At 29.2% G+C, this 26277-nt stretch overlaps 1 protein-coding gene and 1 long non-coding RNA gene across 3 annotated transcripts in view; one reads left to right on the plus strand and one right to left on the minus strand.

The window, feature by feature from the left end:
• Positions 1–26277, plus strand: part of LOC107169403 (uncharacterized) — a 332658-nt gene that overhangs the window by 257753 nt on the left and 48628 nt on the right. Inside the window, exons 18-28 of one of the 2 annotated variants that reach the window (XM_089216823.1) lie at positions 3688–3931; positions 6496–6653; positions 7189–7279; positions 8878–9137; positions 10205–10463; positions 10771–10907; positions 11811–12101; positions 12940–13242; positions 21165–21308; positions 21601–21663; positions 25535–26026. In XM_089216823.1, coding sequence (XP_089072949.1) covers positions 3688–3931; positions 6496–6653; positions 7189–7279; positions 8878–9137; positions 10205–10463; positions 10771–10907; positions 11811–12101; positions 12940–13242; positions 21165–21308; positions 21601–21663; positions 25535–26026 — 2442 coding nt within the window. The remainder of the gene's footprint in view (positions 1–3687; positions 3932–6495; positions 6654–7188; positions 7280–8877; positions 9138–10204; positions 10464–10770; positions 10908–11810; positions 12102–12939; positions 13243–21164; positions 21309–21600; positions 21664–25534; positions 26027–26277) is intronic. The other variant, XM_089216824.1, reaches the window with a different exon arrangement.
• Positions 10796–22889, minus strand: LOC149060511 (uncharacterized). The gene is made up of 4 exons (XR_016189609.1): positions 22808–22889; positions 22679–22725; positions 11884–12081; positions 10796–10881 (listed from the first exon to the last, which is right to left on the minus strand). It is a non-coding gene; the product is annotated as an uncharacterized LOC149060511 (long non-coding RNA).

A 26277-nucleotide genomic window follows, 5' to 3' on the forward strand; every position in this document is an offset into this window, starting at 1 on the left:
TTTTGGGATTCGCGGATCAAAACGCGTAATGCCTTACTTGCTTCTCTGGAGGCAATGCTTTCTGCTGTGCTGCCATCCGGCCCTAGTCTCTTCACTGCCCTAAGATAAATGCACCTATTCTTGATAAATTCAGCTCTTAGTTTGGCAATCTTCTAGTTCCGCCAGTGAACTGGTTTCTGTATGTGGACTCCACACAATCTTCTAGGCATACATGTGGCGTCACAGGGATGATAAGATAGTCGTTTAGAACTCCACCGCTCCATCCACCAAGACTGGGTCCTCCAAGAGTGGTGGTCCCTCCTCCAACTTACAAAAGAGTGCAGCAAGATCAAGATTACGCGTGGCCCATCCAAGATAGTCGCCCTGTCTCATGAAAACGTCGTCATTAAGAGCTCGGGTGAGGTTAAATGCGATATAATTGTGGTCACTACCAGAGTTGTCATCGAGAACCTCCCAGGACCTCGTACGGACCAGGACTGGAGAAAGTTACGTCGATGAAAGATGTGGACGCTCTTCTCTGAAATGTTGGATGACTTCCAACATTGTTGGTCCAGAGACCAAGGCTAGCAGCGTAGCCCAGTCCAAAGCTAGACTCCTCCGCAACGATGCCTACAATGGTAATCAGTGCTACTGAGCACCGTCCATCCGAACTGGATGACCAGCTCAGATGATTGTACGGTGATCTGTTGTGCTCACTGAGAATCAGGAGGCCGATATCCATGCTTGACACTGTTCTCGGCAGTATCTGTTGTGCGGCCCAGTCAGTGTGGAGATTGATTTGGAAGGTCTTGGATGAACACGGCACATGGTCCATCCAATCGAAATTTGAGTTACCGAAGATGCAGAGGCTCTAGTCATCCTAGCAGTAGCAATTTGCTGACCAGACCTAGTGGACCACTGTATCAAGGTCGACAATCTCAACAACAGTGTGCTGACCAAGCTGAGATACTGTTCCAACCGCGTCACTCAGCCTGGTAGCAATAGCCGACGACAACTTCTGTGCTGCTACTACGGATCCAGAAACTTTGGCCAGCTCCACCAGCAAATGCCCATCCCTGGTTTTACGCATGCCGGGTACTTAAGCTCCCAGCTCTACTAAGTTTAGCTTGCTGTTCTGCCTAACTGCGCTGACGGTGTCTGCGTACGACGAACCAGCAGCTACCTTGACTAAAACCGCAGGGAGTTTAGCCCTGAGCTTCACTCCTGTCCTCGTAAAGGTAGGTTGGCGAGCCTCTGTAGCACTGCAGGCTGCTGCGGCTGCTTTCCAACCAAAAACTTCCTGCCACCCTTCGCCGTCCGTTTCCATCACCAAAGCAGTTCCTGTATCCACGTGAGTTAGTGGCCCGCGCTCACCTGCCTTGACCGAGAGACGTCTAGACGACTCCCTTTTCCGGCGCTCCTGTTCAGTCTCCCACCAATTAGAAGTCAGCACAGTGTCAGTTCCAACGTCAACTATCTTCGGCTTGACGTTGTTTCTACCCTCAGGGTCAGTCGCCAGTACATATATGCATTTCTTAGCTGCTGGGGTAAGAAGTGATGATCTCAATTTCCCTTTCTTAGTTATCATTGGAGCCACGACGTCATAAATATCTTCCAGCAACTTCATGAGACGGCCCGACGCCGGTTTCCCTCCCATTGATTTCGTTTCTTGCATGGCGGTTTTCAACGAATATTTTATAAATGCCAGGCCCGCCTCGATCTGACTATCGCTGACCCCAGGGGGGGAGGGGGGGGGGTGCCTGCCCTTTCGTTTAACACCCATGGTTGGTGTGGTATTTCCGTCAGTAAATGATCTAGTACCCCCCAACTCGGCTTCATTTTCCATGACTTCATCTATGGCATAGATTCTATGCCATCACAGTTGTCGTAGTTTCTGCCACAGCGGAGAAATTTTCGGCTATGTGACACCCTGTATAATATATGTATACCCGGGTATAACCTTATGCTATATCGTTTAATTTCCTAATCTGGCTACGCACCACCTGAATTCGCGATAACGAAATGGCGATAGCGTCGACAACCGTCCGCCGGCTAGCCTTTGGTTGACCGTTTACCGATAATACGTTAGGTAATGTGATAATAAGTTACTCCTACCTTAATCCACAGCCATACAGCCCTAACTTAAACTACCCTTGCGTTGAAGGAATTAGCGGGATCGACTCAAAATCGACACCGATCCCTGCATGCACTTTATCGGTGCAAAAATCAAAAAAAAAAAACTTATAACAATTGCCAGTGTAAAGTACAGTAGTAACAAGACGTCGCTAAAGCACGTGCTCCCGTTACAATAGCCACCGCTGATATTATGGAATAAATATTTACTTAATTTAATGAGACATATTATGCATATTACGTCATCGATACCATAATACTTTAAGGATGATGAATCTGACGAAGAATAGTAAATCTGTGATAATCGCTGTAAATGACAACATCGTTGTAAAAACTAGAAATACCCAAATCATTTTTTTATTTTTAAAATATAATATATGTCTTATAGGTTACATTTATTTCATACATTTTAGTATTCAAAATGTAAACCATTATTTATTAAATATACCTACTCTAATCTTAGAGCCATCATCACTTTTACAATACTCAACATATTTGTTTAGTTTTTAAGAATATCCTACGAGCTATATTTTCTATTTTACAGTTAAACTAGTGTGTATAAAAAATAAGTAAGAAAGGTGGATTTGGTAAGTTTTAGTAATATATATTATACTTTGAATTATTTTAAACTTTATATGAATTAAGATCAAAGATCAAAGAATCTTATATATTGATCATTATAATAAAATGAATGAATTAATATTATTAATATAAAATATTATCGACAAAATAAATATTTATATTATCGTTTAGGTACATAAATTATATAAATATTTTATTTCTCTAATATTTTTTTTCCAAAATCAATACCTGTACCTATAAAGCATAAACCATAAAAAACTTACTTCATTATATTTTTATTAGAACTATTTTATAATAAAGATAATTACATATAATAAAAGCCTTCACCAAAGGTCCTATTATGTGAACTTACGTTAAAATGTGTTATTGAAGTTTAAGCGCATAAACTTATTTCAATTAATCCACCCTTTGACAAACAAAACGATGCTGATTTTGCAATTTTTTGTAACTGACCATGAATATTCTAATACGAGTAATTATCTGAAAAATATTTTGATCGTTTATATAAAAATTATTATATTTAATAAAAACTTCAGGACATAATCATTGTTGTATTATGATAAAAATGCAGTTATTAAAATGTTTTTATTACTTTAAATATTACATTTTATTTAAAATCAGAATCCAATTTAAGTTAAATTAATGTTTTGAAATTGAAATATAATAGACTGCATTCGTAATTGTTTGATATTAAGCACTTATCAGAAATCCGAAAGTAATTCTGTGTATTCGCTACACATTTATAACCAGTAACCACTAACTTACCCAACCATACAACCAGAAATATTAATGAGGCTCTACCATTAAACTCACCACCTATTATAGTATATAGCCTATAATAGTTTACTATATAATACATTATTATTTAACTTAATGTTTTGAGCAAAACGTGTAATATAATATACCGTGATATCATGTGCATAGTTATAGCTACCGAATATACGATACTAAATACTAAATACTTTATAAATTTTGTGCAATTAAAACTTTCAGCAATTACTCGTGTTGGTGTTGCAAATTGTGGCATCCATCGCACTGAACACAAAACATCATCGGGAGTTGATAGATCGTGAAATTCCAACTATTCTGAATCAATTGCTATTGCCATCTGATGAATGGTATTATACGAACCATAGTGACAAATACGGGCGCTACGTAAAACATCATGCAGCTAGGGTATTGGTTTACTTGGGATTCTCGTACCGAATCAATATTTCAATTTTTGACATGTTTCAAGGTAAGGAATGTATACAAATTCAATATTCAAATTATTGAGTGTTTTGACCTTTCAATGCTTGAAATATTCGTACGTTTCCTTAAAATCCTAAACAACGATACTACTTATTAATATTAAGGACAAGGCCACAGGGTGCATGTTATAGCCATATTATAGTTTAAATTAATAATTGTAAATAAAAGTTAAAAATACACTTCCTTTTGGTATTAAATTCCTATCATTAATTATTTATTATGAACTTAACTTAAAGTAAATACATTAAAATTATTTAATAAAATAATCATTCTGATGAGAAAAATAATTTTGATTACAATTTATGATATTTATTTGTTTGATTTTTTTTTTTTTAAGCTTTATATAATACAATTTTTATATCCTAATACATAGATATTGTTATGTTTTAGTAAAATCTCATGATAAAAATATAATTTAATTTTACATATTATTAGGTACAATTAATTTGTAATGCTTAGTAAATGCTACGTATAACTAGTTAACTAGTGTTTGCATTAATATTTATTATATACATATTATATTATATTCATAATTTACATAAAATCCATAAAATAACTCTGAATAATATATCACATTATTACTCAACTTATCGTCTTATACAATATCATATAATATTATTTTTAATATTACAATTAAGAGTTTTTATTGATCTCACTCGCTGTTGTTTATAAATAATCCTTTATTTATGATGATTTTTTTCATTTACATCAATAATTATGAGAATAATGAATAATTCAAGAACTTCCATGCAAACTAAATAATCTTAATCTATTATTTATCTAATATCTTAAATATTTCAATATGTTCTAAGAAAACCCCAACAATCAAACAATTTACCTACCTATGACAAAATGCATGTTAGAAAAATATTATTTTGACAATAGGTAATAAATTAATTGCCGATTTAAAAATTAAAAACATGAATATTAATATAAAATTGTTCACCAAATTCATGTATGAAACGTTAACACGAAAACATTTTCTTTCTGATTTTTTCTGTTATTTTGGAAAATATATTTTGAAACAATAACCAATTTAAATCACGTAATGTTACAAAGCTCAAATAAAATATATATGAACTTTAAATTTTGAATAAATGATGACACAAAGGTTTTATTTAAGAATGTTTGAATAATTGTTGTTTCTGTATTATATTTAATGTTATTTCTATGGATATCATAATACCTTTAAAGTCTCTTGCTTTTAATTTATTATTTACGGTATACAGATATGTGCAGATATATTACACAAATTACGTCACAAAGGACTTTTGAGTAATGTTTCTCTTTTTTAATGTAAAATATCATTATTATGTTATATTAAATCTTTATTTTTAGGATAGTTAATTTTTTTTTTCTATATAAAAAATTTGATTTTAGTTTTTCATATTAGATAATTGCTACTTTTTAACTGAATTCTAACGCGTTATTAATAATTAGCTAATATTTTAAAATTACCTGTTTATTAATTTATAGATTTATAAACAGGGTAATTATACAAAATTAAAAAATAATATTTTAAATTTTAAATAGAGGAAAATCTTTTTTGAAATTATGATTACTTATATTCATTGTATTACTCTATATAAATTGAAGTTTTTATTTTAATAATTATCGCATTCCCTTCATGGATATAAATATAAATCCATATCTATAATATTAAATATTTATATTTACATAGGATAATTATAATAAAGTTAATGTGTATTCATTTTAATGTGAAGTTAATGATTTTCGTTAGTTAGTGTGATTTCTAAACATTTGAGCCAAAAAAAGCTGAGTCAGATAACTACTAGAAAAGTTCAGAAACAATTGTTGTCATTTTCAATTTAACTACTCGTTTTTAAAAACATCTAGTTTTTTTATTATGAAAATTAATTTCAATGATTATATTTTGATTAAATTCTGTTCATTGTGGAACATTATTTCCATCCATAAACTGTTGATGATTTTTATTGTAATAACTTTGAAGGCTGTTGTTTTTTCTCAGTAAGTACAATATGATACGATAATATAATTCAAAAATTTAAAAACCTGTAATTTAGCAATTATATTTGTAAATGATTATACTTTAAATTATGGTGAAATTAGTTTTCACGAATATTATAATTCTAATAATGTGGTTGATGATAATTTATGTAAAATTTAATACTTAATAATATGCATCATTTTATTTTTTAAACATGAAGTGTTCTGTGTTTTGTATATTATATTGTATTTATGTTTTAAATTAATGCAAAACTCATGAACTGTGATTATGTTTAATAAAATTCAAAATTTGTAATTATATTATCATATTCCCTGATATTTTCAATCTTTTTTTTAAACTTTATATTTTATCAAAATGATACTGAGATTAACAATAGGTACCTACCTAATACTTAATCAAGAATATTCTTTATTACATTTGTACGTAAATTGTATTTAAATTTAATGCAATTATTGCAAATATTATTTTTAATTTTTCTTGCAAACATTTTTATAATTGTTTGTTAAAAAGTTTGTAAAACAATATGTTTGTTATTATTATTACAATTAATAATATTTTAGTAGATGTACAACCAAATCCACCCATAACAAAATCATATGAAGACAACTACATCGCTGTGACGTCCTTATCTCCAAGTTTTGTATTGAACTCAAATCAGACAAAGCTATTAGGTGTATCAATTGAAACTGCAATTATGAACGTGTTAAAAGAGATTGAGGTAAACTATTGCTTTGATATATTAACTTATTTAAAAAAAAAATCAATATTTAGAGTACCTAACTATGAATGACAGGTATAGACTGTAAACTCAGTTGAATTATGATCATTTTTAATTATTCTTATTAACTATTATAAATTAACTTCTGTACCTACCTTTAGTTACGCAAAGTAAATGTCTCAAAAGTTAAAATTATAGTAGGTACATTAATAACAAACCCAATATAATTTAGAAAATGTATCACATATTTGGATAATAGTTTTCAAAATATATATTTCATTTTTATTGTAGGAGTACAGTATACTTATTTCTGATTTAATATTCTAAAAATTGTAAAATTAAACCATTTGTTACAAAGTACTTTTCACAACATTTCATTTAGATTAGGTACTCAGAAAATGATAACTAGTTATTCATTTATTTTTTCTCCACTTGAATTATTTCAAGTATCATCTAATAGTAATATAAAATATAACAATATTGGATCAAATGTTAATATAAAGTATAATAATGTAAAATATAAAATAATGTTTAGCAATCATTAAGTCAAACTGCTACACCGTCTGAAGTTTTCACATTGCATTGGGCACTGAATGGCAAATCTTATAGTCTTCTACAAGATAATGGTATGTAAAAATAATTCAATTTGTGTGGTTAAACACAAGTAGAACTTACCATATATAAGAGTAAACTGTAACAGAAAACATTCACACGCTATTTGGTAAATTGAATTACGTATAATATTTTGCATTGAACATGTTTATTTTTATTTAACCACTATTAATAAATAAATCATATGAAGCTCATAGACATATCGTACGTGCCAAAACGCAAAACCATAGTTTACGCTTTATTATTGTGTAACATGATAATAATACTAAATATATTATTATGGTAATCGTAACATGCAGTATTTTAGTTTTGATCGATGTACAATTAATGAAAGTGACAATTTAATGTTTGTGTAATAGAATAAAAAAAAAAAAATCATTAAATGCTAGATGTACTAATTTATCAATTACGATTTGAAACATAAGGTTATGTGCTCTTGTAAATGAATATGACGTTGATATTACATACATAATATACATGCCTTACAAAATATTCTCAAATTCTATCGACTTGGGTTGTCGAATATCGTTTACGAGTACGTACACATTTTTTGTATTTTAATGTTTAATTGGTTAGTGAATGTCGATTTGATCGATTAACTAGGTAGTTGTGATGTTAATTTTGTCTTATTTAAATATAAAATTTAATGTAATTTACTCCAACTCGTATAATTATAATATTATTAATAATATGTAAAACTTTTATGCTATATACTTAAGATTCTCTTAATAATATGGTCACAAAATCTTCTCGGAATCTGGTTAAAATTCAAGAGCTCTTTAATATTAAACTGTTAGGAGTGTATTTTTGACGAAGCATGACTTTGGACACGATTGTGAAAACTTCTTATTGAAGTCCGATTGAAATACCAAATTCGCGTGAAGTCCATATACTGTTTTAATATATAAATAGATAAAATCCATTATGAGAAAAAAAAATGTTACAACTAATTCAATATAATTATATTAAATTATGGTTTCTACAGTGAAATAAAGCAACAAGTAATTTTTATGAGTTTTAGAAAATATTTAATTTTATGACCATACCCGATATTCAAATGACTCGATGTTTATATGTATATGCTAACGTACTGTGGAAATTAGTTACTAGAGTGTTAAGAATATATCGGTAGTAGGTACATACTGGTGTGAATGATATGTCTTGCGATTTTAACTAAGATAGACTGCTGCCGAGTTGTTTTTGAATAGCTATTATATATGGGTATGAAAATCCCCTCTACTATTGATGAATGTCAGTCGTACAGAACGTTCAATCCATAATACCTATGATGCACTCATATATTATCGATGTGTGTATTCTATGACCTAGTTCAGAACCATAAAATGTTTGCGAACTCCCGTACACCGTACGTTGGTGTGTCCCATTAGACGTTTGATCTAAAATGCGTGTGAAATATAATATTATAATCTGTTACAATATGTGTCATTATATATCACGTATAGTCATATTGAACTAAGATACTATTGGTCCGTTCATAGAAAATAATTATCGAAATATTTTATGTTATATATAAATATATGCGAACTCAACGACGTATTTTGTGGTTATATAAGTTTATTGTTGTGCTAATGTGTGCTGCGTTTGTTATCAGAACAACGTATGACCGAAAACAAGTATCCAACAGATGTCCGTTCGTCACTGTTTGTGCAGACCTTCGTGGCATGCGCCGCGAGCACCATGGACCCCGTGCTCTTGGTCCGGTTGCTCGCCAACCGTCTAGTCACCACACCACTTTACCCACGAAACAGTTCAAGTATCACATCGATGTCAGGGCAAGACCCGTTCCCTCCCAGAACTACGAGGAGTCGAGCCTCGTCAACAGACACGAATGCCAGCACCCGAAGAAAACGCGTAAGTTATAGTACCATCGTATATTGAATATAAGTATAACAATAATAAGTACTTTTAATATGGGGGGGGAAGGCCAAAATAATAAGAATTTTATATATTATTTGCATTAAAAACAGCTAGGTATGCTACAAACTTTAATCCAATGCTCTTCCTAATCCGTCCTTTAGGAAAACATTTGATTATACAAATTCTAATTTTTTTTTTTCAATGCATATTTTAATATTTTAAATTATTATAATACCTAACCTCCATGTTTATTTCTAATTAAATTTATTTTAAAATTTTAATGCTGATAATTGCGTAAATGCACGCATGTCCTGTATTTTTTAGTGTATACAATACCCGTATCCTATCAACCATACATACAGGTACCTATATTTTAATACTTTACTGCAGCAGATATCACATTAAATTGTATACGTACCTATACTGATAGCCATAGTATGTGTATTATAACTCGTCGTTGACCATGCCATATAGTTATTATAGTACTATTATTTTCCAACTATTTCAATCTAGAATTTTAACTATTCACGAGTCAGTGTTCATTATCGACTGTTTAAATTAAACAATATCAAGTCAATATCAAATTAATATACATACACTGTGTTATTATATGTGGTGTGAATAGTGTGGCTTATCGACTACAACGCTTGGGGAACAGACATAATAATATTATTATCTACGGTTCTATAGACCATAATCATGGAATATCCATAATAGTATATTATAATATGCACACCATATATATATATATATATAAACTACATATTATCATAATACACATAAGGACATAATGGTTAGAATAATGCAGCTTGGCTTTAAAGTGATAATTAATTTTTTTTTTTATTTGAACAAAAATTGGATTCAAAATTTTAACTTATTTAGCGACTGTGGTTAATTAAGCCACAATAAGTTTTATTTCTGAAAACCAGTGAGTATTAGTCAATCACAACAAATATATTTGTTGCTATAAATCAAAATGTGAATATAAAAGTTGCATTTTTGTTCAAATTCTATTACATTTTGATTGTAAGTAATTATATTGTTTTCATGTAATTTTTCAGATCAATAATTTAAGTCTGGATACTACAAAATGTTATGGTTATGATTCAGTTGATGGAATTCCTTCAAAAGGGAAATCAAAATCGGTAGGCATGTATATTCGTCGCCGTCGGAGCAGTAGCAGCAGCACAGGTGGTTTTGGTATTGAACCAGCCCTTCAAGCAACTTTTAATGCTTTTTCAACTATAATCAAACATGACGTATTTAAAGATAACACAATGAGTCCAGACATAGATATTGATGAATATAGAACTTCTAGTGGTCAGTGAAATTATAAATATAACTTATGCATATCATTATAGCTATTAGGTACTTTTATTTGAATAGAACGTAAATAAATCAAGTTTTTTTCATTATCAATATGTTTTATTAATTTATCATGAACACGTGACAAAGTATTTGAAATAATTCACACAACCTCAATATTCTTATTAATTATTGTATGAATATTTAATCGAGATTTGAGAAATGCGCTAATGTGACAGTAAAAGCTTTTTTATTCATTTTAAATTTCAAAGTAATTAAACATGATGATTTGTTTAAAAATATTATGTTTAATTATTAACAGTTTCATTGACTTCAACAAAAGCACTACCTGGAGGACTGAACTTTCAATTTCCTCCGAGAAATCGCCCATCTGTAAAGTCGTCCAATATTCGTAATATCACCAATGAGCGATCTAAATCACAAGCAAACATCACAAAGGTAATATTGAAATGTAATATGTTTTATAAGTGCACTTGAATATACAAAACTGTTCTCATAAATGCGAAACATTAAAAATGAATATAAAAACTCAAATACTCAACTTTTATTTGTATTTTAAGAAGTACATAACTTGAAGTTAACTCTTATTTCTTTAGATCTCAGTTTTATCCTATAGATATATACTTTCATCCGGTTATTATTTCCAGTGTAATTGGTTCATATTTATTGAATTTATTGCATCACCTAATCTATATTCTGTATAATCTACCTCTGATATAACATTTTTGTTATAGATAATATCGGTCAATATGTCAATATGTTATACTTTTAGTTAACATTATCTTATCCTTGTTTATATAAATACACCTTTTGTCTAAAAAGGTTATTTTTGAATTTCTTTAGTAGCTCAACATTCTATTTATATAATATTATATTAAAAGTCCTTATCCATATACGTAAAAATATATTTGTAAATGTTTTTTATTGGAATTTCAAAAAATAATAAAATATCTATTCATTATTAAATACTCGAGTACTGAAATGATATATATTGTGATTTTTGACATTAAATAAATTAAACTCCAAACCGAACTTTGGTATATACCATTACCATTGTATAACAATAAGTTATAGATATTTGAGGTTTCGGTTGTAAAATAATAATTAACTATTTATAATTTTACAAATAAAAACAATTCGAATTCTGAGAATTGTCTATGCGCATTGCATGGATAGGTATATCGAATACAAGAAAATGTATATATTATTGACATAGTTCATATTATTTAAAGCTTAAGTATTGAAAACTAAATATGCATAACTCAAATAGAAAATGTAATATGTGTTTTAAATAGTGTCTTCAAACCCTAAAAAATTTAAATTTGACTATTTTATATTTAGGTAAGGAGTGACTCTTATCAACAAACACCAGAACAAGAAATTTTAGCCATACAAAAACAATTGCAAAATTTACCGGATTTGGATTCTCCCAGTCGTGTATTTTCAAGACGCTTGCCGTTAGATTCTACATTCACAACAGCCAATACCGAATTCATCCCAGTAACAAGACCAAGATCTAGATCTATGCCTCGTGTTGCTTACGAATCAAACCGCTATTTGACATTACCAGATTCATTCCCATTCAATTGTCGTTTGCCAAGAGGTCGTTCGGCTGGAACATTGGGATTTCAGGTAATTCTTTACATAAACATACAACTTTTTTAATCGTATAATATTAATTAAGTTATAAATTATTCAGTGTATTTTTTAAAGAAATTTACACAAATAATATTATACCTACATGAATATTTAATAATATATAGGTAACCATATCAATTATAAATGAAAATTTTATAATTTTAACTGCATATGTTTTGAAAGTAAACAATAATATCTCAAAAATAAAATGCTGTTTAATTTTTTAATAACAAATTGTTTATAAAGTTTTTTTCTCGATATTTTTGAAAAATTCCCCGTTATTGCTTAAACTAGATTAATATTTTTAATGGTATCTTATTTAAACCTGAATAAATTAATACGCTCTAGCAAGCTATCTGTATCGTACATACTTTTGTGAAAATGTTTGTATATAACAATGATTTATTTTATATATATTAAATGAAAGACTATTCATTAATCCACTGCTAAGATTGAACAATGAAAATCATTTTTTTTTTGGAAAATTTTGGCCCATAGTAAATTTATTAAGTCTTTAATTTCATGTAAAGTATTAAGGTATATTATTTGAAGATTAAACTGTATTTAAAAAGTCAGAAAACTTAAAAACGCCTCGTGGTCTTTACTTTTAATTTTCTTATAATACCTTAGCACATCAAATTATTTTTGCAATTTTATATTTTAATCAATGTATCTACTACTACGTTATTAGTAGTTTTAAACAAAACTGATTTCTTGATATCACTGCGTAATTGTTTTTAAACTTATATTATGTAATGAAACACAATAATCTTAGATATTAGTATATGCGGAATTTTATTAAACATGTTTATTTTTATCTATTTTGTTACAGACTGAGTACCATGGACCATGTGGCCCAATGGTCATATCCAATCAAGCATCGTCAGTGTATAACAGCTATCCGGTAAACAGTAACGACACGAGTAATAATGCAGCGTGCAGTAGCATAATTGCTGGAGGTGTATGTGGTACGGGCGCCATGTCTTCGGGATCTGGTAACACATACAATAGTAGAAGAAGCTCGTACTCACCTAGCGACAGATCCAAAGGAAGAGATAGCATAGCATTTACACATGGTGGTGAAATACATATTGCAATTACACCGTGGCACAGAAGCATACTAATCTTGTTTGAGGTATTGTTTTTATTATTGAATTCGATGTAACAACATTAATGCTTATAATTACCATGATATTTAGTCGTATTTACAATTAAAAATTCGCTACATTGCTCAATGTAATGTAATATTATAATGGTCCAAACAGTACCTAGAAGATATTTTAGGGAGGGGGGGGGGGATAAAAACTACGAAACAAAATAAAATCCATGCATAATAATAATATAACTAAATTGTGTACAATTAGGATTATTGTTTATAATTTTGGAATATACTGTGAAATCATTTTTTATGAATTTAGGAATTTTGGAAATTCAACACCTAAAGGTAAACTTAAGTGGTTGTAAGTATACAACAGTGGCAATAACTATCAAGCAATATCTAATATTATTAATATTATTAAATCATTATTATTATTATTGATTAGAGATTGTCATTGGCAGCATAATATGGGCATAAGATAATATTTATTATTTAGTTATTTTTCCACTTTCATTTGTAAAAAATGTCACTGATTGAATAAATTACTGGAAATGGAATGTTAACATCTCAAATAGTTGTACCAATTGTCGGTGATGGTACCTATCTTTTACGTTTAATTTCCTTTCATTTATATAAGGCTCAAGAAAAATTCCAAGAGATCCGAAATACAATTGTTGCATATTTCTTTGATAATTGGAATACCTTTGTTAATATGTCTTACAATTAATATGGTGACAACTTTTCCAATGCTGAGGATTATGTTCGTGATATGGAAAATCCTACTGTTTACGGTGGTTACTGTGAACTGTTTTCAGCTGGCAATATTTTCCCATATGTATTTGAAATATATTATAATAATAATCTTTATGCCACTTCTGGTGAAGATACGTTCCCAGTAAAACGATTGTGTCTAACCGGAAATATTAATAGTGGGTATTTTGATGTTTATTTATCTATTTTTAATATTCCAAATTTGACAGAAAATGTAATTTTTTACTTCGGAAGGCGATTTGTCTATTTGTTATAATTTTAGTGTCACAGACAATTTAATTAATAAAAGTAAGAAGCGTGGTCGTGCTAGATGTACACATAGACCTCGAAGCAACCAAGTCAAGGAAGCTAAAAAAATGACTAGAAAACCATTTTTCGGTCTGAAAATCCATTGCACAAATGGAAAATTATTAAATTAACTGGTCTTGCAAATGATCCCACAATCGATTATAAAAATTACATTGGCACTATGAACTAAAATTGTAAATTTTGTAACGCTCTCAAATGGAAAGGCGAAACACCTGGCATGTGCTATTTAAATTGCAATTTAGATAGAACAAAACTCGATATCTCGCTACAGCCACCAGAACCGTTGCGCAGTTTACTCATGGGTGTCCATTCTGATCACGATCACTTCATTAATCGTACAAGGAAATATAATGGTTGTTTTCAAGTGATATCGTTTGGTGCTAAACAAGTTGTCGAGGAAGGTTTTATGCCATTTTTTAAAATTCAAGTCCAAGTATACCATCTGTATGACAGTTTGATTCAAAACACTAAGAAAAAACCAAAATGTTTACAAATATATTTTGTTAGCGAAGATGAAAAATAAGTTCAACATAGATGTTCTCTTTATCCAGAAAATAAACGACCATTAGTCAAACAGCTACAATATATGTTGCACACTGAAAATAAGTATATTCGAGAATTTAAAATCACCGTAGAGAATGCAAGTCAACATTTTACTAATTTTAAGATGGTGATTAACGCAGATAGAAAACGTGCTGATGAACACAAAGTCTATTACAATGCAGCAACGGCTAATGAAGAAGGTTTAGTAATAGTTGGGCAGAAATTAAAAAAAAAAATAAAAATATTATCATTCAAAGCCACGATAATCGACTATAACGGATAAGTGAAATACACAGATCCTACGACGCACTTCAATACCCTCTAATGTATTGTTATGGAGTAGATGGATACTCGTTAGATGTTTTACAGTATAATACTCAGAAGGATGCAAATAAAAAAATTCCCATTAAGGATAAAACTGTGTCAGCTTCTGACTTTTATTCATACAGAATTAAGGTTAGAAAAGAACTAGATAGTAATTTACTTCGTTGTGGACCACTGTTAAACCAATATTTAGTAGAAATGTACTCAAAAATAGAGAACGAAAAATTAAATTTTATCAGAAATCATCAAAAAAAGTTTAGAGCAGATAAATATATACATTTAAAAGACTCCGTTAGAAGACAAGATGGTTAAGCAGATCAACTTGGATCATCATTTGTGATGCAATCATCTTTTATAGGAGGTCAACAATATATGTATGGACGATCCCAAGATGCACTGACGTACGTTTGACACTATGGCAGCTCAGATTTATTCATAACTTTTACGTGTAATCCGAAATGGCAAGAAATCCAAGAAGCACTTCTACCAGGACAAACACATTACCATCACGCAGACATCATTGCAAAACTTTTTAATTTAAAAGTTAAGAAGTTTATGGATTTGTTGGAAAAAAGTGATTTGTTTGGGAAATTAAGGTGCCATATATATTCAATTGAATGGCAGAAGCAAGGCCTACTTCACGTACACATATTGCTATGGTCGAAGAATCTAATATCATCAGATATGATAAACAAATTCATGTGTGCTAAGTTTCCTAATATAGTTATAGATCCTTTATTGTACGAGATAGTAAAGGCTAACATGATACATGGACCATATATATTAAGTCTATTGTCTTGGATGACATGTGGGTTGTTCAATACAACACAGTTTTATTGCGTACTTTTATTGTTCATATAAATGTTGAGATAACCAGTTCAATAAAGTCAACAAAATGTGTATGCAAATATGACTCAAAAGGTAGCGGCGATCACGCAGTGTTTGGTTTAGGGAAAACTGACAATACAGATGAAATAAAAATATACGAGTGGCACGTATGTAAGTAGTTCTGAAGCAGCTTGGAAAATTTTAGGTTTTCATATACACGATATGTATTACTCATCTTAATGTTCAACTAGAAAATGGACAACGTGTTTACTTTACAGCAAATAATGTCACAGAAAGAATAGAAAATCCACCTACAACTACTCTTCACGCTTTTTTTTCTGATATTTTAAACCGATAATTTTGCAAGGACATTGGTTTATCCACAAGTTGCTTCGTATTATGTGCGGATAAATAAGAACATTTGTTAGACGTAAATATGGCCAGAATGTTGCGGGGTGGTCAGTAGTTAAGAAAGATATAGCTTTGGATAGAGTATAATATACAATCCACCCAAAGAATGTTGAATGTTACCATCTTCGTCTTCTTCTTCATCACGTAAAAAGCCCAACATCGTATTCAGTTTTCAAGACTTTGAACAACACTGAATTTCCGACATTTCAAGCAACATGTAGAGCCTTTAAATTATTAGAAGATAACGTTCAGTGAAATTTAGCTTTAGAAGAAGCAGCAGTATGTCGTTCACCTAATAAAATGAGAGAACTATTCGGTATTATTTTAATATTTTGCAATCCATCAGATTTGTTGAGACTTTGGAATAAGTATAAGGACGATATCCGGATTTTTTTTTTCATAAACATAATAAAAATTATATAATAAAACGTAAAAAAATTATATAAGTATAATAGTCTAAAAATTTCGACATAAAAATTATATATTTTGTAAAAAACATTTAATTTCTGATTGTTTTTTATATCTAAGCACATATTTTGTAATCGTCTTTCATATTTATTTTGTTTTGTAAAAACCCGTACCTGTTTAAATTTTTAATAATTAATTAATTGCCATTGAATTTAACTTTTGTAGTGCTTCAATGAACATCCAAATATTTGGATTCAGAGTTCTTACCAAAGTTTTAAATTTATTATTGAAACCTTCACTTATATTATTTGTTCTACCTGTGTTTTTCTTTATAGCATTACGTATAAATAAGGAGGAAATAATATTATTAAATATAAAAATATTATTTTATTAAACAAAAAATAATTTCTTAATAAATAATATAATATTGTTTAATAATAAACTTAAAAAAAAATTGGGGGAAAATGTCCGCATCGAAAATATATTTGGGGGGGAAATGTCCGGGGGGAAATTGTCCGGATACCCCGAGAAACACGTACGTTTATATAACGCGAGTTCGCTTATCAAACTATTATCCGATTTATATTTCATACTTTGTACCCGGCATCACGCTCATTACGGATTACGCCTTTACTATGGGTAATAATACGATTTGCTATTGCTGTAATTCGCAATTTGTGGACCTCGATGTTCCTATCAAGTGTGATGGGTGTGCTTTGTTTTTTCACCCAAATGTTCCAGGCTATCATCCTCTGAACTAAAATGCCTGGGATTGAAGAACAGACTGCTCAAATTTTTCTGTACTGGCTGTGATAAAGGTCTAAAAGAATTACCAGAGCTCAAATTGTTATTATATAAACTGATTTTTGAAGTTGATAATTTGAAATCAAATTTAGGTAAAAATCAAAATCTCTCCAATGATTTCATTATTAATAAAATTAACGAACGCAATAAACGAACGAATTATGATATTTTCTATAATATCCAAGAAAGTAATTCTAATCAGTCTGGTGAGAGATTATCTTACGATATCACACAGGTACACAACAGTACGGTTGCTTCTATTCTAGTTGACACAGATAATCTGCCTATAACACTGAAGGTCATTCGTCTTGGTTGTTATCAACCTACGTCGTAAACTACGTCCTATCAAAGCTATCTTTGAAACTGAATCCATTGTGTTTGATATTATTCGAAACAAATAAAAATTTACTCTTTCAAATCCGTCGTCTATAACTTATATATCTACAGATAGAACCCCTTACCAGAGAGACTATATGAAAAGTTTGAAGGAGGAGCTGATGGCACGTACAAGCAATGGTGAAACGGGATTAACTATTAAATTTATTAAAGGTATAGGTACCCAAAATTGTTAATATTGCTACTTTGTCTAATACTCTTAATAATAAGCAACATTTTTAGCCTCCACGTAATATATCAAAATGTTAGAGGTCTTAGGACTAAGCTTGAATTTTTTCGTAACTGTGCCCTTAATTTAAATTGCGATTTATTATTTTTGTCTGAAACATGGCTAAACAGCGACATTAACAATGTTGAACTTGGTCTTGTAGATTATAACTTATTTAGAGTGGATAGAATTTCTAATTTACACGTGAGAGGTGGTGGAGTTTTATTGGCTACTAGGAAACATCTAAATTGCAAATTATTAAATTTTGACATTATTCAATGTGTTGATCAAGTATTTGTTTTGATTTCTTATAATATTATTAATATACTTCTAGGTTGCATTTATTTTCCACCAAATTCCCCTATAAATGTATAGTATAAGCATTGTAAGATGATAGAAAATTTTTTAGTAAGAAACTCTATTAAACATAATATTTTAACATAATATTTGAACTTTCAGTCTCTGACTACACTTTATTTAGAAATCTATATCCACTGTTCTTGTAAATTTTTATATTGATTATTTAAATCTAAAGCAGGTTAATAACGTTATCAATAGTCACAACGGCATTCTTTATTTAATATTTACAAACTCTACTGTTGATTCTACGCATGCCTCAAATCGTTCACTAATACCTCTAATTTATTTGTATCATCCACCTATAGAATTTATCTCTCTCTTTCAAATACCAAATATTAATTACCAATCTATCTCTCCTGAAATTTTCAATTTTAATTCTTGTAATTTTAATGACATTCTTGCTTTTTTGTTTTATATAGATTTTATGTGTATAGAAAATGTTATATTGAAATTCCATGAAATAATTAATCATTCTTTTGATGTATTAGTTCCAAGGATAACGTTAGATCTGAACGCAGATCATAACGTATCATGGTCAAATTACAATTTAAGAAAAATAACTAAACTAAAAAATTAGTGCATAAAAAATACAAAATTTCAAATTCTTTTTCTGATTATTCTATATTTTCTAATTTACGAAAGGAGTGTAAACAATTATCCAAACAACTTCAACTAAATTATATACTTAAAATCGAAAATAACATTAATATCAATATAAAATCATTTTGGAAATATATTCGATCTCTCAAATCAAACAAATCCAACATTCCGATGTCAATGTTTTCGAATAATACATCTGCTCACAATTTAGAAGAAATTTTTCAATTATTTGCTAATAATTTCTCCTCTGTTTACTCTAAAAACAAATTGGCTGATGATATTCTTGAATCCCTTAATGTTAATGTTCATGATATAAATATTAACTCAATGACCATATCTGAGGATGAAATTTCTGATTATTTAATATCTATTGATGATAAATCGCCAACTGGCCCTGATGGTATTCCACCAATTTTCCTAAATAAATGATTTTCAGTGCTTATCAAGCCTTTGCACTATTTGTTTAATTTATCTTTATTAACCGGTGTTTTCCGAATTTCTGGAAAAATCATTTATTACATCTAAACATAAGTTTGGGAGTAAGAATGACATATGTAATTGTCGGCCAATCTCTAAACTCTCTTCTATACCTAAATTATTTGAGGCTATTATTTCTAAAAAACTGTCTAGTTTATTATTAAATTATATTAATCCACTCAGCGTGGTTTCTTAGCGAAACACTCGATTTTCACCAATTTACCAGTGTACCAAAATTATCTCACTAATTCTTTAGATGAAGGTCTTCAAGTCGACATCATTTACACTGATTTTCAAAAGGCTTATGACAAAATTTACCATATTTTACTATATTATAAATTAAAATCATTTGGTATAGATGGATTTTTTCTTAAATGGCTATACTCGTACCTCACAAACAGAACTCAAGCAGTGAAAATCTCATTCAACGCATCTCAAAATTTTCAGGTCTCTTCAGGGGTTCCTCAAGGTTCCTATTTAGGTCCTCTACTGTTTATAATCTTCATTGATGATTTACCACATTTTATATTAGAAAATTCTAATATAGCTCATATTTTATTATTCACTGATGATGCTAAAATATTCTGCATTTGAATTTTGTAAATTTGAAGCTGATCAAACAAATCTACAATTAATGTTAGATAATTTTGTTTTATTGAGCGAAAAAAAATGTTTACCGTTAAATATTGATAAATGTAATGTAATGTATTTTACCCGTAAGACTAATCCTCTTTTAAAACAATATACAATAAAAGATTATCCCTTATCGAGAGTCAATTCAATTAAAGATTTAGGGATTCACTTTGAAAGTGATCTTGGCTTTAAAATTAATCATAAATAAATCCTTAAAAAATCATATAAGATGTTAAGTTTCATAAATATAAATACTACAGAATTTAGAAATCCCTACGATTTTACATGGAGGAAAAACTGCTTTCAAGTTGCCATTCAATTTGAACACCATCGAGACCCCAACGTCCAATATTAATAAACAATCGAATTTGGCGAAAATTCTAAAGAAATGCAAGCTCATAGTTTGGGATGAAAGCACAATGTCTCATAAGAAAGGATTTGAAGCTTTAAACAATTGTCTGAAGGATCTGAAAAATTCGAATTTATTAAGTGAGCAGTCACGGTATTGCTGGCTGGAAATTTTGACAAACTCTACTAGTCGTACCAAGAGGAATTCAAGCTATAAATGAAATTGCAGCTTCCATCAAGTCTTCATATTTGTGGCCTCTAGTAGAAAAAGTTTCTTTAACCATAAATATGCGAGTACATTTAAAAGGAGACAGGACTGCTAAACAGTTTTCAGAGTTACTCTTAAAATAGGAGAATATTTTGTTTGACATTGGTAGATACTATTATGAAGTGTAAAGTTTAAAGAAAGGTTATTATAAAAGTTAAATTATTTACATTATACATACGACATAATAATATATTATATTATATATATTTATCATATTAAAACCGTTTATTCAACTCATTTATTTTATTTGTATATTCAATTATATTTCAGACGTGGTTACGAACTTCAAAAACTGAACTAAATGATCAACATGCATTATGTGTGGAAATGAGAGAATTCATGCGTATTGTTAATCATATCGGAGGGGAATATTCGCAATGGTATATTGAGATAGTTACTGAATTCAAAGAACTTGTAAGTATTTTACATTTTCAAATCGTTTTATTTTAAATTTAATTATCATTCTTTGTATAATGTTACATTAGAACACATTCACATTTATTTCATCAATAATAAGAACTTAGTTTGATAATTTTGATAGAACGATAGTAATTATAGATACATAAGACATATAGGTACTAAATTTATGTTGTAAGGCACACATAACAATAACATGTTCTCATAATCCATAAATGACATAGCGTTGGGCATATGAAATAATTGTTAGTTTACTAATACAACGTTTGATAATATTTTTTTGTTTTAGTCTATTGAAATTGAATTTAAAGATGGAGATGCAGTTATAGATACAAATAAAGAATACTCTAAGGTAAAACAATAATTAAAGAATTTATTCACAACTATGAAAGTTATTTAAATATATATATATATATAGTTACTGTTTTAAAAATATATTCGTCTAAATACATAATTTATTCGTTTTTTTAGGATGTATAATGAAAGTGAAATAATAATCTGTACATAAATAATTTTAAAATTAAACACTACTTTTACGACCAATAGAATATACATAATATATTGAACATATGTGTATAATATATATTTTATTGAATTGAAACGTAAAAAATAATAATTTGATATTTTATTTATTAATGTAAATTAATGATATTGCATTAATTAGGTGGTTCAAAAACACTTTTTGAGCAGCGAATTTTTTCCGATACCTATTTATTATTGATGGAAGCTAATATTTTGTTTTTAGTTGGTACTTTAGGGATTGAAAGTTGGAAGTTCCAAGAACTTTTCATAATAATAAAATTGGGTAAACTAACTAAAACAGGGATACGGGAATATTTATGCAACACAAATTTTTGACTAATCGATTTTGTTTGTTTTTGTCTGAAGCAACAATCATAGGGATCACTATACTTTTTTATAAATAAAATAAAGTATGTTTGATACGCTTTAGATACTTATAGACATTTTAGTATACGTATATACTTTGTATAGCCCCTTTCCCCCCTAAAAAAAATTGAATTCAAGTTTAACAAAATACACTATATAGGTACACTCAGTAACATATACCTTATTTTTATGGATATTTGATGATTTAATATTTAGGAAATTTCTTATTTTATAGAAAAATAATGATTAGTTTTTTTATAACATAAAAAAATATTATTCTTAGAGAATTGTTATTTCGCAATACGGATAGGTATAATCTTTTGACATTTTCAAATTTTTTAAATACAATGAAAATTTCTAAATATTTTGACAAATTTGATATTATTTATAACATGAACCCATTCACACTAATCTACGTACCTAGTATATATATTATAATATTATAATTGATATATAGTTAGTATTGATATAGACCTTACCTATGAGTGAAATCCAATGTTTTGCAAAAAGCAATTGTTCATCTCACCTAAAAAAATATTAAAATTAAATAATGATATAAATGAAATATATATATATATATATATTTCTATTATATTATATATACTAACAATCTCCTTATTTGTTCTAAGAATTGTTTTTCGTCTACAATGACGAGTTCCGCTCGAAATCGAAATCTCTAAAACAGTAAAAGCAAGTTTTCTGGTTTTTATAAAATTATTATATTACCTTTATACGATTTATTTTTTAATGACCATATTTCAATTAGTTTATGAGAATATAATATGAACTTTAAACTTATAAAATTTCAATTTTAATCTAAGATACATAATTTTTTTTTTTCAGAATACAATAATTAACCATTTTAATATTAATATAAGCAAACATTCATACACATCTGCTCACACTGTTTGCTCATAATATAATTCCATTCCCAACCCCAGCTGAGTTTGAGAAAAAGAAAATTACTATATTTGTTTAGTTTAATCAAATTTCATGAAATATTGGTTATAGACTATAAAAGATTAAATACTATTTTTTTTTTCAAACATTTTAAGCTGCCTGTTATTATAATTTTCTCCTTAAAAAAAGTTTAAAAATTCTTGTTTTGACTATCTATTAACTTGTTAAGCGAAATTAACATTATGTACTGATTTTTTTTAGTTTTGGAAATAATATGTTTAATATTAAATCATTACGAATTAAATTTTAACTAAACCGACTTTAAATAATTACGATCACATAAATATAATAAAAAATATTTTCAATTTTTTCAATTGGTTGATAGATATAATACGTACCTCTGTGGTTGTATATACAAAACTATAAAATGTTGTTCTTCATTTCATTACTTTGTACTTATTAATTCTATCAAATATTTTATATTATTACCTGTATATTTCATAATTAATAAAAATTAATACAGTTATGTATTTAATTTCTAAAGACATTATTGAATTCTGAAATAGCAAACATATTATGTAGAACCTAAGCATTAAGGAATATTTTCTTTGACTCGTTATATAAGTTGTGATTGAAACATTAATCTCATAATTATAAATATTAGTATTGAGTAGGTTCCCACTTGACTATAAACAGACAGACGTTACCATATATAGCTGTAGTGGATTATTGAAACAATGATATGTGTATAAATTTCTATTTAAGTTTTATTTGATAATTTTAATGTTTGATACTTACATTTTAAAACTAAGACACATTAATAAGCTTAGGTAGTGGAATACTTAACTTTTAAGCTCTTTGAAGTAAAATCTCGTTATAGTAATTTTATTAAAAATAATCAATTTTAAATACTAAATGTAGGTACTATTGGTATAGTTCTTTTAATTTAATTTTTAATAATTTATTGTTATTATACATAATTTTTATGCATAAGAATTATTTTGATGGATATAAATAGCTACACGATTGAGAATTTAAAATTTAATGGGTAGGTTTTCAAATATGTACCTACCTATATTATAACCAATGGACGAAAAAAATATTAAAGAATCATATAGGTAAATAATAACTACTAAAACATTGTACTGCCTACGTATAAAACTGTTTACAACATTTGGATACAATAGGCACTTTAGTGTGTTAGATATAATATAATTAATTATCTTATATCTTCTGAGTTTTGCTTTTCAAGCAAGGATTTAAAATTTAAGAAAAGATTTTAATAACTTGTCTTTAAATAAGGTGTGACAAGTAAACAAATTTTTGTATCCTGTCAAAACTTTTTTTTTTCAAATTTAAAATCCAATACAAAGTTATATAATATTTAAATATTGTTACCTATGTAATATAATTTTTTCCAAAAGGATTTAAAATCGATAGTTAATAATGTTAATAATTTAAACGCTATTTCTCCAAAATTTTTAATTGTTATTAATTTTCGGGATTCATGGCTTGAATAACACCGGATAGATAATAATTTCTATTAAAACACAAAATAAACGTGCCTATAAACATATTTATTGCTTAAGGTACTCGAATTCATTGACACTTCAAACCAGCTTATTACAACTACACGTATGTCAGATACATTATATGATAATAATAATGTTAAACTTTAATCTTATATGTACTTACTTGTAATTTGGAAAGATGTGTATCAAAGTTTTTCTGACATTCTGTGTGTCTATTTGAGGTGTTCATCGATGATAATGATATCGTTGTATGATAGGTCCCCTCCTAAATTATTACTGAGAAAGCTGATATTTTCAAGTCACTTTTAAATATGATCTTTAATTTATAACTCACGTCGTCTTAATTTAAATTTTTGAAACTTTTATTTAGTTTCACTGTATCTATACTCGTATAATTTTATACCAATATATCTATTAATTTAGCGTTTAATAACTTTGAATTTTTATTTTTATTAGATTTTATTTTTGTAACTTATTTTTAAAACTTCTTATCTAAAAATTGATAACTTAATTTAATTTAGAAATTTAAAAATTATTGATTGACAGCCAATGGGTCACTTTTTTAATAAGTAATCCAAGCCATTGGACAATATGTTCTAGTAGGTCCTGGTAGAAAATGCTACCCTTAGTTCTATGTACACGGAGAGTTTTCAAAAAAATAAAAAAATATACCACACAAATTTTAAACATCAAATTATGATGTAAATTTGTCACCTACGTATTATGTACCGGCTTTTTTGTATGATACGGAAAACAAACGCAGCTTATAGGTATATTAAAGCGCTTTGTATAAAAAGGAATGAATTATTATTTATTTATCTCTAAAGGCTCTTTACTAAATTATAATTAATACATCATATTGGTTTTATAATTATTTTACAACGTATCATTGTTTTCGTACAGTTGCAGAGCGCTGTGATCGCGGGCACGTTGCACTGCAGCAGCGACGAGGCGATCGGGCTGGCCATCTTGCAGTTTCGCATCGAGAAAATGGCAGAGCGCCGAAACCAGACGCCGGACAGCCTAACCGCGAACAGTCCAGATTCGCTTTTGGACGGCGGTGGACCGTGCACCACCTTGCAGCCGATATCCGAAGATAAGGAGCACCAATGGCCGCAAGACGTGCCCTCGGTGGTGACACCGTCACCGGTACTCCAGCCGCAGTTCAACATGTTCAGTGTGGCCACGGTCACCAGCCCGACGATCACCGATGAACCGTCTATCGGCAAGATCCGCAGTTTCTTCATGCGCTCGTGCCAGTATCTCTGCTTCGGCCGCCGTCGTCGCCAGAAAGATGTCCAACCGGTGCGCGATCCGTTCGGCATCCTGCACAAGGTGCACATGTACGTGCCACCAGACTACCGGAAGTCCAAAAACACCGCGAAGCTCATCAAGGTCAGTAATGCATTTCCGATACGATTTATAAGTATTAAAGGTATATAGATATTGTTGTTGTTGTTGTTGTTATTGTTATCAACGGTATTTATAGTTGTCGAAGCGATCGATTTTATACCAACGAGGGTATGACCCGTCAAAAATAATATATAGGTAGGTACTTACCCGACTTTATTTTCCACGTTGTATTTTGAGATAGCTTTTTATCTGTTTCTGTACAGTCTACACATACAGCCACTACATTATAATAA

The sequence above is a fragment of the Diuraphis noxia genome, unplaced genomic scaffold (genome assembly GCF_037042655.1).
Source record: "Diuraphis noxia isolate RWA-SAM2 unplaced genomic scaffold, SU_Dnox_SAM2 contig0001, whole genome shotgun sequence".
NCBI lineage: Eukaryota > Metazoa > Arthropoda > Insecta > Hemiptera > Aphididae > Diuraphis > Diuraphis noxia.